Source organism: Protopterus annectens, chromosome 7.part0, assembly GCF_019279795.1.
Source record: "Protopterus annectens isolate FY-2018-M chromosome 7.part0, PAN1.0, whole genome shotgun sequence".
NCBI classification, from domain to species: Eukaryota; Metazoa; Chordata; order Ceratodontiformes; family Protopteridae; genus Protopterus; species Protopterus annectens.
The window spans coordinates 1,119,923,955-1,119,939,689 of record NC_056739.1 but is presented as its reverse complement, the minus strand read 5'-3'; the positions used below and the strand labels follow the sequence as shown (position 1 = coordinate 1,119,939,689).

Below are 15,735 nucleotides of genomic sequence, written 5' to 3'. Positions count from 1 at the left end.
TGTACAGTTTATAGAGGAACACAGAGAGGGGTATTTGAGAGTAGGTAAATAGAAATAATCAGGATATAGTTGTTTAGTACACCAGAGAAAGGAGTGCAATATCCAGAAAAGTAATTGAGAGACAGTGAGGAAACAGACAAGGTAAGGCAAGTGGAGCGTCACAGCAATAGAAGGCTAGCAGACGAGGGGGACTTCAGGTTAACCAGGGGCAGGAGGGAGTAGTACTAATTGATAAGGGGGAAGAGGTGATTACTATAATGCAGAAAAGCAAGGGACAAACGCAACCTAAGCTGGTGCCACGTGTGTGCTGCCCACCAGAGGACAAAACATATAATAATTAAGCAAGATGGACATACAGTCAGTATAGGAGAGTATAGAACTCAAAAATCATCACTGAAGAGGAGCTAGGGGTGCTTCCTGGGTGCCGACACAAATGGCCTGAGTTGTAGCTTCTGGGAGATAGGCCAGCAGAGAGGGGACACCCGATGAGGAGCACTAGGCTTTAATGAGTCAGTATAGGAGAGTATAGAACTCAAAAATCATCACTGAAGAGGAGCTAGGGGTGCTTCCTGGGTGCCGACACAAATGGCCTGAGTTGTAGCTTCTGGGAGATAGGCCAGCAGAGAGGGGACACCCGATGAGGAGCACTAGGCTTTAATGAGTCAGTATAGGAGAGTATAGAACTCAAAAATCATCACTGAAGAGGAGCTAGGGGTGCTTCCTGGGTGCCGACACAAATGGCCTGAGTTGTAGCTTCTGGGAGATAGGCCAGCAGAGAGGGGACACCCGATGAGGAGCACTAGGCTTTAATGAGTCAGTATAGGAGAGTATAGAACTCAAAAATCATCACTGAAGAGGAGCTAGGGGTGCTTCCTGGGTGCCGACACAAATGGCCTGAGTTGTAGCTTCTGGGAGATAGGCCAGCAGAGAGGGGACACCGATGAGGAGCACTAGGCTTTAATGAGTCAGTATAGGAGAGTATAGAACTCAAAAATCATCACTGAAGAGGAGCTAGGGGTGCTTCCTGGGTGCCGACACAAATGGCCTGAGTTGTAGCTTCTGGGAGATAGGCCAGCAGAGAGGGGACACCCGATGAGGAGCACTAGGCTTTAATGAGGCAGCACACCACGCGGTCGACCAGGGGGAACCTGCAGTAAGCCAAATATATGATATTTGATGTATTTATTATAATATATATCTATTGTATTTATTATATACACATGCCTATCTCACTAATCCAACTATAACATATATATATTATAAAATATTCATATGTATACACATCAATTCTTATTTGTATACAATAAATAAATATTGAATATATTTAACTACTATGAAGACAGCGTTACCATCAATACAAAACAATTAAATCTACAAAACAATTGGTTTAAATTCCTTTACCATATAAGTGCAAACAAATTATATTTTATAATAATATAGTATGCAATCCACATAATATGGGACCAACATATAAAGTATATATCAGTTATATATTAATATACTATATGAAATTTATCTTTATACATAAAAATGATAATAATAATAATGATAATGAATGCCACATTTTATTTATTATATATTCTATTTAATTTCAATAGTGGCATAATAGTCATATATTCATTAATTCCCGGATGAATACATGAATTTAAATAAATTTGCCATTTTAATTCCTCCATGTCCAAATGATACATCGTTATTTTACCTTGTGGATCCTGTTTAATTTGATTAATGACCATGAATTTGAATTTATGATCTTTATACTCTATAATATGTCTTGCAAGAGCATTACTATTTTTATTATGCTGTATATCTAATAAATGTTCTTTAATCCGCTCTTTAAATTTCCTTTTTGTTTTACCAACATAAAAGGCTTTACATTGCTGACATAAAGCTATATATACTACATTTTCAGTTATACAATTATAATGTCCTTTTATTTTGATGTTACACCCATTAATCACTATTTCTCTACCTGAATAGTATATATAACTACATATACTGCATGTTCCACATTTGAAATTCCCTTCTCTTCCATTTTGATATTTTTCAATAGTTGTTTTATTTTCCAATATATTTTTGAGGGAGGGACTCTTTTTATACACAAACTTTATCGGACCATTGAAAATATGTCTCCCTATTTTATCATTAACGAAAAACTCCCAATTTCTCCTTATAATATTTTCTATTTCTTTGAAACAATCATCAAATTTGATAATATACAATGGAATATTATTATAATTATCTTTTTCCATTGTACCTTCACTGCCCAATATTATTGTGTGTAATAAACCTGTTTTTAATATTGCTGTATATGTCCCATTTTCTCTTTTATTTTTCACTTCATTAAATATTTTGACACAAAATTGTTCTGGGTATCCTCTATTCATGAATAATTGCATGATGTATTTTAATTCTTTTATAAATTCCATCTCTTCACTTACCATTCTGGCCGCCCTGACCATCTGCCCTTTCACAATGGCTTTTTTCTGATGGTCAGGGTGCCAGCTATCAAAATGCAAATATGCATTAGAAAAGGTGGGTTTTCTATGTATTTGTGTTTGCAAAATATTCACATCTTTATTATATATAATATCCACATCTAAATAGTTGATTTTATCCTCCTGGACATTATATGTAAATCTTAAAAATTTTACTGTAGTATTAATATATTCCAAAAATTTTCCCAACATATGTTTATCTCGATCCCATATAATGAATATGTCATCCAAATATCTGGTATACATTACAAGATGTTTACCAAAATCTGTTGCAAATAGATAATGTTGTTCCCAATAACTCATTATTAAATTTGCGTACATGGGGGCACATGGTGCCCCCATGGCCACGCCATTTACTTGTTGGTAATAACTTCCTTCAAAATATATATAATTATTATTAAGTACTATTTCCATCAAGTTTATAAGGACATTGATTTGATCTTGTTCATAAAGATGTGTTTCGAACAATTGTTCTTCTAGCCATAAAAGGCCTATGTCATGAGGAATGGTGGTAAATAAATTAACAACATCTATTGTCAAAAAGGTATATTCATTTTTCATAGCTATTTTGTTAAGTCTACTCAAAAAATCCCATGAGTCCTTAGTTATATAAGTATAACATTTCATACTTTCCTTGAAAAAATGATCCAAATATTGACTTATATTGCATGTTACACTTCTATTTCCATCTACGATAGGTCGAAATTCCAAGTTATCAAGGCCTTTATGTATTTTTGGTATTCCGAAGATACCACTGATGACTGGATGTTCATTTCTTAAAAATTCATGTTCTTTTTCAGTAATACTCCCCTGGTATAACATGTCATCTAACATACCTTCTATTCTTTTATAGGCTATATGTACTTGGTTCTTACTTATTTCTACATATGTGTTACTTAATAACATGTTGGTCATATATGAACTATAATCATTATAGTCCAGTATGACTATGCCATTGCCTTTATCAGGCCTCATAATTCTTAATTTTGGATCATTTTTGATTTCTTTGAGTAAATTCCCTTCTAGTTTTGTAATATTGAAATGTTTATTTTGCTTATATTTCTTATAAAATTTCCTTACATCGTATTCACTTCTCCTTTCAAAATACAAAATTTCCTCATTCATGGGAGGATTGAATAAACTAGGTTTTGTAAACATCTTGTCCTGTACACCATGACATTCGATATTGTTGTTGAAATATGCTTTTAAATTAAGTTTCCGTGAAAATAATTTCAAATCTAATATAGATTCCACCATGTTACCTTTTTTACATGGGACATAGTTAAACCCTTTGGAAAATAAGTCAGCATGTTCTACTGTAATGCTCTTTGAAGAATAATTATATACTTTGAAGTCTTGCTTTGTATTCATGATTATATGTGGATTACTTAGAAAAAGATTATCACTGCAATCCGATACAATATCTATATTCGAAGATTCTTCTATATTTATAATATTTGATTGTATACTATTATCATCACCATTAGTATAGTGGTCTGGATTGCAATCTATATGAAAATTGACTACATTATTATAGTCCGTTGCATATTCACATATGGACTTGTCTACACTTATTGTATTCCTATTATTCATACCATTACTAACCCTGTCTTCATTATATTGGTATATACTTAGATCTAGTAATACATCATCATGCATGTTGTCATCATTACTATGATACATTTCTATTGTAAAGTTATCGTTGTTATTCATTTCATCAATACCAATGTTGTCATGTGTTACATATACTACAGGTATCAATACATTGGAAGAAGTCGTCAAAGAATTATGAATGTTTTCATGATCGTATTCAAGATAATTATTCTGAAAGTCTGGTTGGGGCTTACCCATGTTGTTGTCATGATGGTCCAGTTCATGCATTTGTGAATTATCAATGAGTCCCCATACATTGACCAATTCAATGTTTGCTTCCGCCTCACCAACAAACCTCGCCGTTACATTCTCCGTTTCTTGCCTGCTGTAAGTCCCAAAAAAAGTCTGTTTCGGTCTGGCACCTGTTTTGTGAAATTCTTGTGAGATTGTAACTTCATTTTGATTCTTCAATCTATCCGAACGCCTGACGCCTTCTTCCATACTCTCTACGCCCTCATTGCCGATGTTGTCATCATCCCCCTCATATGGCGGGTTGACGTCATCAATAGTTGCCGAGACATGCTGATGTTGGTTACTATGGTGTTGACTTGTAGAACCACCCGATTTAGGATATGCTTGCTGTTGTGCATATCTGTGAATATCCCGTTGAATTTTATGATTTTTCTTCTGGAAAATGGTATCACAACAAAATGTGACATCTGATATAATGTGCGTGTATTGGTCATAAGCATGCTCAAAGAGGAGATCTTTAGATATATTCAGATTTAACTCCTCAAGTTGGATAAGCATTCCATGGCCTTGCAGACCAGGCTCATCAGGCTAATAGGGCGATAATTCCCAGGATCGGTGGTAGCTCTCCTTTTGTGAAGTGGGATAATTGTTGCTGTGTGCCATTCAGTGGACACAAAGCCTGATGTGAGACTATGATTGAACATGGTGCTTGGGTGGCGAGCCAGTTCGTTCTGAAGTTCATGTAAAATGCAGCCTGGGATGTTGTCTGGTCCCGTAGATGCTGCATTATTGATTTTAGAGAGTGCAGCTTTTACCTGCATAGATGTGATTACAGGGACTCTGCATTCTTCCTGTACAGATATGGGCCCTTTAGGGGGTGAGAGGGGGGTAAAGTTAGCACTGAACTTATCTGCCATGTTGTTGGCAATATCAGTTGGTTCTGTAATTTTCGTGCAGTTGTGCTGTAACTCAGGGCAGATCTGGGTGTTGCCATTGAGATTCCTGACATAGCTATAGAATGCTTTGTGGTTACCCTTAGAATCAGTGGCATTTTTGTTTTCGTAGCTAGCTAGCTTTGGAGGATCTTATAAGGGATCTCCAGCTTCTTACGGAGGCTGACCAGGGAGCTCCTCCACTCATGGGATTTTACTCTCTTTTGCAACAGTTTCTTCCTTCTGTTGTAGAGTTTTGTTTATGGCAGGGGACCACCACATTGACTTCCTTTTTTTGGAGGATAGCGTCTTGGTTCTGTTTGGGATAGCACAATCAATGCACTTGTGTAAGTACTTACAGAGTGCATCTGTGTAGGATTCAGGAGTCTTAACTGTATTGTCCATCTGCATGGGTGTCACGAAGTTAGTCACTTCTGTCTTAAGAAGCATGAAGTTGGCTTTGCAGAAATTTTTTACCGTGGTTTCCTTAATGGTGGGTGGGGGCAAGATGCGGATATCTAGGGTGATTAGCTTATGGTCAGATCTGACCAACAAGGAGCTGGCTTCAGGTGTGGAACACCTGTCACTCATGTTGGTAATGACTAGGTCTAGGATATTGTTGCCCCTGGTGGGGGTGTGGATAAGTTGATCCAGGGCATTGGAATTTATGAATTCTAGAAAGCGTTGAGCGAAGGAGTTGGTACATGAGTAGTTTTTCCAGTTAATTGTGGGGTAGTTGAAATCACCCATTATTAGGGTGTTTGGTTGAACCCTAATATTTTCCAGTATATCAAGAAAAGAGGAGTGGGAATCCTGGGGCATGGTGGGGGGATCTGTAGCAAGCTACAATTTGGATTGCAGTTTTGCCCAGCATTAGCTGCACTTGGATAACCTTGGATGCATTATGCTGCGCAACTAGCCTGGAGCTGTGGATATCCTTAATGAATATGGACAAACCTCCACCTTTGGTGTTCTGGTCCAGGTTAGATGGCCAAAAAGTGTGGTATAAGTTATAGCCTGGTAATGCAGGAGTGCTCTCTAGAGCCTTGAACCAGGTCTCAGTCACTGCACAGATAATGATCTCCATTTTAAGGAGTGCCTCGAGTGAGTGCATTTTGAGCTTTAGACTTCTAGCATTGAGTAGCATTACCCTCAGTTTTTGCTTGCCTGTTCCTGGTACGGTGGTGAATTTGTCATTTGAACATTGCCTAAAAAAGGCACTACAGGGGCGGCAAGACCCTTAGCCAGTATCCGGAATCCCAGGGGCAACAGGTGCAGGCCATCTCTGGCAAAGCATTGTGGTTTGTCGACCATGTCGTCCCAGTCAGACAGATACTGGACCCCCTTAGAATGACACCAGAAGCTTAACCAATTGTTGAAGTCAATCATTTTGTCCTTGTACCTTGGTATCATTCTGGGCGATGGCAGGATGCTACTCAGGGCTAGGGTCATACCTGCCTGGGCTACAAGATCAGAAAGCTCTTCCATGTCTCTTTTCATGTAGTCCAGTGAGGTATGTCTCAGGTTATTCACACCAGCATGGACAATGACAGAGTCATATTTGTACTTGTTGTAGAGTGACCTGAGTGTGAGGGTTATGTGGCAGATCCTGGCACCCGACAAGCAGCTGACAGCAACCTTCTCCTTGTTTAGTCAGGTGAGTGGGACATCAGTGTGCCTGACTATAAAGTCACCTATGACTAGTGTGTTGGGTACGTTGTTTTGCCTTATGGGCTGTGGTATATTGGCACACTGAGTCTTTGGGCTGTCATTTGGGTTGTGTTGGGGATGGAGGTTGCTTGCTTTTCTGCTTTGGAGGTCTCTCTGTTGCTTGAGTAGATTATTATTGACAGCCTCCCCAAATGTTTGTGTTTCTATATTTGTGGATTGTGGTGGTTTAGGTGATGAGTGTGGTGTGGTGCAAGTGTTTACCTTCTCCTCTTGACTGTCACGTTCAGCCTTGGTTGGAGAGAGCTTTACCTCCAGTTTGGCCAGATAAGTGCATCTCTCACAGGTGGTGGTGTTGGGTGGTAGGAGGAGAGGGTTGTCTGTGTGCATAAGGCAACTGCTACATTGCCCCAAGATGCCCAGATTCATCAGATAGATAGGAAAGAACACTGGGAGCTGACCCTTGGACATGCCTGAATAAAAAACTACTTTCCTGTAGACGAGTGAGGAAAGTGAGTATAAGAGCTGATTTTCTCTAAACAAGTGATGAAAGTAAGTACAAAAACTGTTTTCCTCTAGGTAAAGAGGAAGGTTAAGTGCTGTAGTAATTTGCAGCTTATTTAGTGCTAACAACAAGTGCTAAGCACGAATAAGGAAATTCAAGTGCTAAAATGTACCTGGCTTGACATCTCCAGCAGCTGGAGAGACCACAGAGGTACCTAACCAAGAGAATTACTCGCCTCAAACAGTTGCCCTATGCAGCATGATTGAAAAAGCTAAGACTGTTCTCTGTTGCATACCGCTTTCTCAGAGGTGATCTCTGTCTAACATACAGAGCCATGTCCAACCCAGAATTGTTGAACATGCTCCATCTTAGCAAAATCAAATCTACTCGAGCTACACGCTCTAGGGATATAAACCTCAACACAACAATGAATAGAACATGCTGGAGGGATAGATTCCCTTCGCAGAGACTTCCCTTACTATGGAACAGGGTCCCGATCTACATAAGACAGAGCCCCTCACTATCACTCTTCAAGAGGAACCTTGATGAGTGGATGGGTAACAGAAAGTTCACACCGGGGATCACACCAACAGCGCTACCAGATAGGAGCCAAGGGTACTAGCTGCTAGTACAAGGGTCTAGGGAACTACTAAAGGGGCAGTGAATACCGCACAACGTGGCTGGGCTAATATATGCCTTTGGGCAGATAGCTCAGTACCAACCTATGAACCTAAAACTAAGAATCTGTACCTGGATCTTGTGGTAGATAGGCTACCTAGTGCTTACCACTCCCAGTGATAAGCTAGAATGCTTCCCACCAACACAGAAATGCTTGGGGGGGCTCAGAAGCTTACAAACAGTCCTGGATACAGCAAATCTGTACCTGGACTAGACTAGTTACAGGAAAGGTGGGAAACAAGTGCAAAAGCAGGCTTTTAAACCAGAACTTTGAAAGAGATGGAAAAACTGCCCAAACGGCCAATAAACTACAATTTCTGGGCCAGAAACCACTCTTGTGGTAGATAGGCTACCTAGTGCTTACCACTCCTACTGATAAGCTAGAAGGCTTCCCTCCAACACAGAAAGGCTTTGGGGACTCAGAAGCTTACAAACAGTCCTGGTTACAGCAAATCTGTATCTGGACTAGAAGGAAAGGCAAGAAACAAGCGTAGAAAAAATTTTTTTTTGTTTCTTTGGTAAAGTGGAAAGGGAGAAAGGAGAAACAGAAGATAATTCAAAATTAAGGCCCTAAGTGACTTGCCCTTCACAAATGTTCTCTCTGTATTAGGTAGAATAACTAGTGACACTAGACTGGAATAGAGCTGGGATAGAGCTGAAGAGATGGGACTGGCAGGAGAGTCTGAAGTCAAAATATGATGTCATTGTACTCAGTTGAATGAGCAAATGAGATAGTCCCAGGAGGAGTGTTCAAACACAAATTTACAGGAGGGGTGGGCAATTCCAAAGCCACCAACATTAATACCAGAACAAGAACAGGGAGGGAGGGCGAGAAACTAACTGCAGAGAGAGAGAGAGACAGACCACAGTATTCTATGAAACAATTAAATAGAAACATAAGAGAGACACAGACCACAAGTAGGAGGGAGGATGAAGGGGAAGGCAGGAACTCGGCAATTTAAGCAATGTAATGAATTATACTTATTAAAAAGCATATTTATGCTGCAGGAAAAATGTTACTATGGTTTTTCTCTTCTATTACTGTAAATCTACCTATGTTACTGTCAAAAGTGGGTTTAATAAAGATATATATATAAAAAAGAAAGTCATGGGGTACTTTTATATACATAAGTAACTGTCTACCGAAGGGGTATTTGCACATATTTAACATATGTGACATCAGAAACATAACTGTCATTTTCATGATTGTTTGTATTATCTACTGTAATATACTTTTGGAAAACAAATAAAAATAAATATGGAAAAAAAAAAGAAACACAGCTGTCATTTAAATAGAAAGTTATGTTTTTTAAAGCAAATATTTATTAAACTGGCTGCCAGTTAAACAAGTCAGCAGAAAAAAAGCACTTACGAATTAGCTTCCAAATCCAAAACTATATACCAGCTGTTGGGTTACATATTCCTCAACAAAGCTTTAAAGAATTATTACTTACCTCCTACAGCTAGGGTATTGGCTGACTGCCATCCAAACAGCCTGGAAGGATCAAATGGATGCAGTGACTGGAAAGAAACCCCATTACATGATTAGAAACAAATCAAATACAAAGGCATAATCCTTTTAGCATGACAGTTAATGCAACTAGATTTACTATTTCATTCCTTATCATTTTAAGTAAGTTCTACTATTAAATGTAGAAAAGGGACTGGCAATTTCAGAAGACCTACAACAATTCTAAGCTAAAGGGCTCAGTTTTTAAAGTGTCCTGTTCTCAATGCAGAAATGAAGTCTGAAAACAGGATGCTAAAGGTCCTTGTTTAGTTTGGTTAATCACAAAAGCACTATGTCCACACAGGGAAAAAGCAAAAAGTCACGGTCATTCATACATTAATAAACACTTTAAAAAACTCAGTTTGTAGAATCTTCTTGTACTTTACATAACCACACTATAACTTCAACAATAATCACTTTCTTCTATACATGTCAGCTGCTGGACACACTGGCACAAAAAAGGAACTCTCAGCAGTCTAGCCCAAAACATATCAAACTGACATCATCCAATATGCATAGGCAACATCACCTGCACTACGGACCCAAATTTACATCAATAAATAAAAAGACTCACTGGAAGGATATGTTCTTAACTCAGTGCATTTCCAGGTCAAACAAAATACTACCATGGTTACTTTTAAGAAAAGTCTTGATGACTGCTGGAGTATACAGAAATGTACCCCTTGGTTATCATGTATGACCCTGTTCGGCTTGGGAGATGAGCACAATTAAATACTTAAAAAGGGTGGAAAAACTTGTCAGTGTATCTACTTATAGGTATTCCTAGATAAGCATACTATGATTCCTGTGCTTGCTTGTCCAACATTGTTTCTGTGAAGCAGGGGTCTTTCTTCCTCCACAAAATGCAGAGAGTTTTAATTAAAATTCCTGCACATTACAACTGCCAGATCAATATTGTGAAGATGGGTTAAAAAGGCAGGTATTGTTTTTCTTAGGTTGAGGGATATCATAAATTAGTCTCATTAGTCAAATCAAACATGCCATCTGTACAAACGCAGTCCTTATCATGAGTGATTTTTAGTTGCTCACTGCAAGCTGTCTAAGGGAGCAAATATCAAATTAAACCACTGGGAATAACCACTGCAACCACAAAGCTATAATGATACAAAAACAATCACCTTTATTTACACTGTTTTGAAAATGCAAACAAAATGATCACCAAAGGCTGTGGTACAATAATCATGCAAGCAGAACACAACAGCAAAACAAGCCTGACATTTTAATGTAATACAGTGTTTATATAAACACACTTAGTGGACTGCTGAAATCATTACCAAAAAAAAAAGAGCTAGGACAAGAACTTTTGTTCTAAAACCCAAATGCTTCAAAACACCAAAACATATATAGTTATAGTTGGGCAAGATGGAACAGAAATGTTCCCAATTGCGATATACAAGACAAGTTCAATTACCTTTCCCAGTGCTGGAAAAGATGAAAGGAAAATGTTATGCAATCAATGGATTACTGTCCATTATACAACAACCCCCCCATTAATATTCAAAAACATGCACGCTGATTGGGCAGCGTGAACGTTGTAAATCAAAGTTATAGTAAAGGAAAAAGGTCCGGTCGCCCGGACTTTTTCCATTACTATAACTTTTTTTACAGCAAAGGAGAACGCAAGATCTCCATTGCTTCACACTGTCTAGCTATGTTAAACTCCTTTAACATAGCGAGACAGTTTGTAAAAAGCAACGGAGATCTTGCTTTCTCCGTTGCTTTTTTCAAAACTGTCTCGCTATGTTAAATGGGTTTAACATAGCGAGACAACTTTAAAAAAGCAACGGAGATTCTCCATTGCTTTTTACAAACTGAACTGCAGCAGAATACCAGACAGCTGCGGAAGGGCAGCAAGGAGGCATTATATAATGCCATTATTTAAGAAAAGTAATTATTTTTTTCCTTAAATAATGTCATTGTATAATAGCAATAACCCACTTCTGGGTGTGGGTAATGCTGGATTTACCCACGGTTGGCTTTGTTTGGCCACTCGGGCTTCGCCCTCGTGACCAAACCACACCAACCGTGGGTAAATCCAGCATTACCCACATTATAGAGTACAACGTCCCTTTTGGAATGTACCTCACAAGACATCTGCAATGGCTGGAAATGCCACAGAAGTACCTCATAAAGAGGATTACTGAACTCAAACACATGCCCTACACTGACCTCCTCAAAAAACTCAAGTTTTACTCCGTAGCATATCGCCTACTCCGAGGTGATCTCTGCCTAACATATAAAGCTGTATCAAACCCAGAGCTGTTGGACATGCTACACCTAAAAGAAATCCCAATCCATCCGAGCTACACTCTCTAGGGACCTAAACCTTGTTACCACAATAAACAGGACATGCTGGAGGGACAGATTCCTATTCCAGAGACTTCCCATACTCTGGAACAGGCTACCCATCTATGTCAAGCAAAGTTCTTCATTAGCACTCTTCAAGAAAAATCTTGATGAGTGGATGGGAAATAGGAAATACACCCCGGGGATCACTTCTGTGTGTCTGCTAGACAGTGGCACAGGAGAATAACTTTCTTGGGTGTCGTAGGCCAGGGAACCTTGTTGGCTAGGCTTACATAGGTCCTTGGGCCGATAGCCTAGTACCTACCTATGAACCCAGGTGTGGGTTATTGCTATATTATACAAAGGTGGATATGAATTTTTTGTATAGCCTAGCAGTACGCCTTCGAGCAGCTGCAGGACATAAACTGAGAAAGGACAGAAAAATGTCTACAGCTGGGGGAGAGACACACTTTCTGTGCACTTAAAGCTTTAGTACAGGTTTAACAGCAGGTAGGTCACCAAGTAAAATTAAAAATAATGATCCTGCACTGTGAAAGTCTTGGTGGTCCCTCCTACCAGCCGTCTCACACATATATCAAGGCTTGAAATCAGTAGGGGAATTGAAAAATGTAGAAAAAAATATGAATGTACACATGTCCCTGTGGTAAATAGGCAGTTTGGAAATCAACAGGAGGACTTATAAAAAAATATTTATGAATGTACACATGTCCCTTTGGTAAACAGGCAAATTAAGTTGCCACAAGTAACTATTTTCAGCCAAAAATTAATCCAGAAAGCTGGCAAAACAGTGTGTATTCAACATGTTTTGATGAAAGTACAGTGCAGAAAACACTTAGGTAATACATTTACAGTTTGTTGTGCATAACATTACATTAGTCTACCATTTGTATGTATTACACATTAACTTTATTCTGCATTTAACCAATAATTTATATAAAACATAAAATGAACAGTAAAAAGGACAATTATGTAAGACTAGATTAACTGACAATGATAAAAATAAATATGGATTATCTGGGTCATCATTATAAGCAAAGTCAAAAGACCGTCATTTCACTTCCTAAAGAAAGCAAAAGCTGAACACTTTCCACCTGCGGAAGTTTGGAAGCTAAGAGGAAAGAAAGTGATAAAAATCAGGAAGGTTTTGTTTAACAGTATTTTAAAAGGAGAAGCACCAACATCCTGGAAGAAGGCAATGGAGGCTGTAATATCTAAAGATGGTAAAGACCCATCAGATCCAGCTTCATGTAGTCCTGCTTTGATTCTAAACCAGGACTGTAAAGTGTGCATGTGTATAATGACTAAAAGAATGGCAAAGGTGATGCCATAATGGAATGATATGTATTAATGTAATTTTGCCGAGGGGAGGCAAACATTTGACAATAACAACAGAACAATGATGATCCTGAGGGAAGCAGAATTTAAGAAAATACCACTGTTGTTAGGTCCTGACATTGAAAAAAACAATTGGCAGAGTAATCTGAGACTTTATGATTAGGGCAATGGAAGAATTTGCATTCCCTGATAAAAATTATAAGGTTGATATATGAGGAATTGGAAGCAAAAATTAAAGTGGGTGCGTGTGTGAGGTGGGGTGGGGGGTGCCCTCTCTGATAAGTTCTGTTGGAGCAGAGAAACCAGGCAGGGGTGTGCTCTTTCCCCTTTGTTATTTGTGTTATATTCAGAACCACTGGCAAAGAAAATCATGGACTCAGAAAATTGAGGATATAATTTGCATGACAATCAAGAAAAGTTGGCTTTATTTGCAGAAGATATTATTTTATACATGATAAAACCAGAAAAGGACATCTTACTGTTGTGGAACATTCTGAGACAGTTTCAAGTCTTTTTGGGGTGCAAAACTTTTTTTTTGTTGTGTCTTTCGGCTTTTCTCGGTTAGGGGGTCACCACAGCGGAACTCCGGTCTGCTAATGATTGACAGTAGATTTTTATGTGCCGAGTTGCCGGCCCTGACGCACAACCTTCAATGAAGGTATGCCCATTCACGCACGTCTCCACACAGAAGACGCTCTAGCTGAGAATCGAACAGGACAACGTCTTACTGTGAGGCAACAATGCTACCGCAGCACCACTTTGGGGTGCAAAACTAATGAAGATAAAATACAGGCAATAGCTGTAAACTATGTACATACACATGAACTGGCATATCTATGGGGACATGATAAAATGAAGTACTTAGGAGTATGGATTAAAAAATATATTTTAAGTCAGCAAAGGTTATATGGGAAGACAGTAAACAAAAGATAATACAAAAACTGTGAAAGTGGAAACTGTTTTACAGATATAGACAGTAAAATAAACAGTGAAAATGTTTTAGTCCCTTTAGTTTTATATGCAGGTCAGGAATATTTTTATCAAAGAGAAGACAAGCTGTGGATAGCAATTAATAAATAGTTGAAGGATTTTATTTGGGAGGGGAAGAGGGCAAGAACAAGGTGGTTTGGGATTATCTGATTTGAAGGGGTATTTCAGAGTTACACAGTTAAAGCTCCTATACATAACACAAGCAGAAAACAATAATTCAAAATGGAAAGAGATGACTATGAAACAGGGAGAAGCTCCAGATGCAAGGAAAGAATGGGATTTTGGATGCAGATCCCAGAATTAGCAATAAATATACAGGATATTACATTCTTAAAGCAGCAGAAACTATTTCAAAAACTAAGCCATCATCTGAATGTAGAAAGGAGATTCTGTCAGTAGAGATGATTGCAATTAGGGGTACAGAGAATAGGCAAGAGGGAGCTGGAATTTACTGCAGGAAACTGGCAAAGGAACCAAAGTATTGGGAGCAAATAATTAGAGAGAGGACAGATAACAGAATGGGAAAAGGCCAAGAATTTGTTTGGACTGCAGGCTAGAGATTATCTTCCCTATCAAGGATTGATATCAGAGTATAGGTAAAGAGAAAGAAATAGGGGGATCCTAAGAAAAAGACCAGCGCTGGTAGAGTTTTTCGTAGAATCTAGAACACAAGCTGCTGTTAAAAAAAGGATAATTAATAGGGCATATAAAATATTGCAAAATATCATAGGAATCAATCAGAGGAGGTTAAAAAGGATTGGAAAGAGACTGGATAAACAATTCATAAAGAAACAATGGGAGGATATATGTATGGCTCTCAAACATGCAACAAAGTCTAGAAGATTTAGGATCTTTGCTTGGAAATGTCTGCATAAGTATTTTTATACCCCCAAACAGACTCCAAAGTATTTTTCCTCAAGTAGACTGCAGATGTTGGAGGTGTGATGGGGATGAAAAAGGTAACTGGGGACATATTTTTAGGAGTGCAATGAGTTGGCAAACCTTAAAAATTCCCTGCAGACTACTCTATCAGAAATAGTGGGTAAACACTGTTGCAACTTAGGAAATACTTTTTGAGCTGTGATACAGAATTGCCTAGGCAAAGTAAGGCTTCACTGAGTTTAATTCGGGTGGCTGCCAAAAAGCAATTACTGTACTGGAAAACTGAAATCAAAGACCAAACCAACTGTACTAGAAGTAGTGAATACAGTAACAATGAAAAAAAGAATTTGAAGAAATGATAAAATGATAAACGAACCCTTTAGAAAATGGTAAGAGAAAATTGCATAGAAAAAAATGAGAAATGCGGGAACAATACAATAATGTTTTAGAGAAGGAATAAGGTTAAGGGAAGGAAGGAATTGAGTGAGCTATGTAATATTTTGGCTGACAATGAATGTATATATTATGTTTGCAGCTGAAAATGTCAATATAGTTTGTTTTCAT

The 15,735-nt window shown here is 38.3% G+C and overlaps 1 protein-coding gene across 1 annotated transcript in view; it reads right to left on the bottom strand.

The window, feature by feature from the left end:
• SPG11 (SPG11 vesicle trafficking associated, spatacsin) overlaps window positions 1-15,735 on the bottom strand; it is a 2,547,571-nt gene that overhangs the window by 1,114,581 nt on the left and 1,417,255 nt on the right. The window contains exon 20 of the mRNA XM_044077700.1: window positions 9,581-9,647. Coding sequence (XP_043933635.1) covers window positions 9,581-9,647 — 67 coding nt within the window. The remainder of the gene's footprint in view (window positions 1-9,580; window positions 9,648-15,735) is intronic.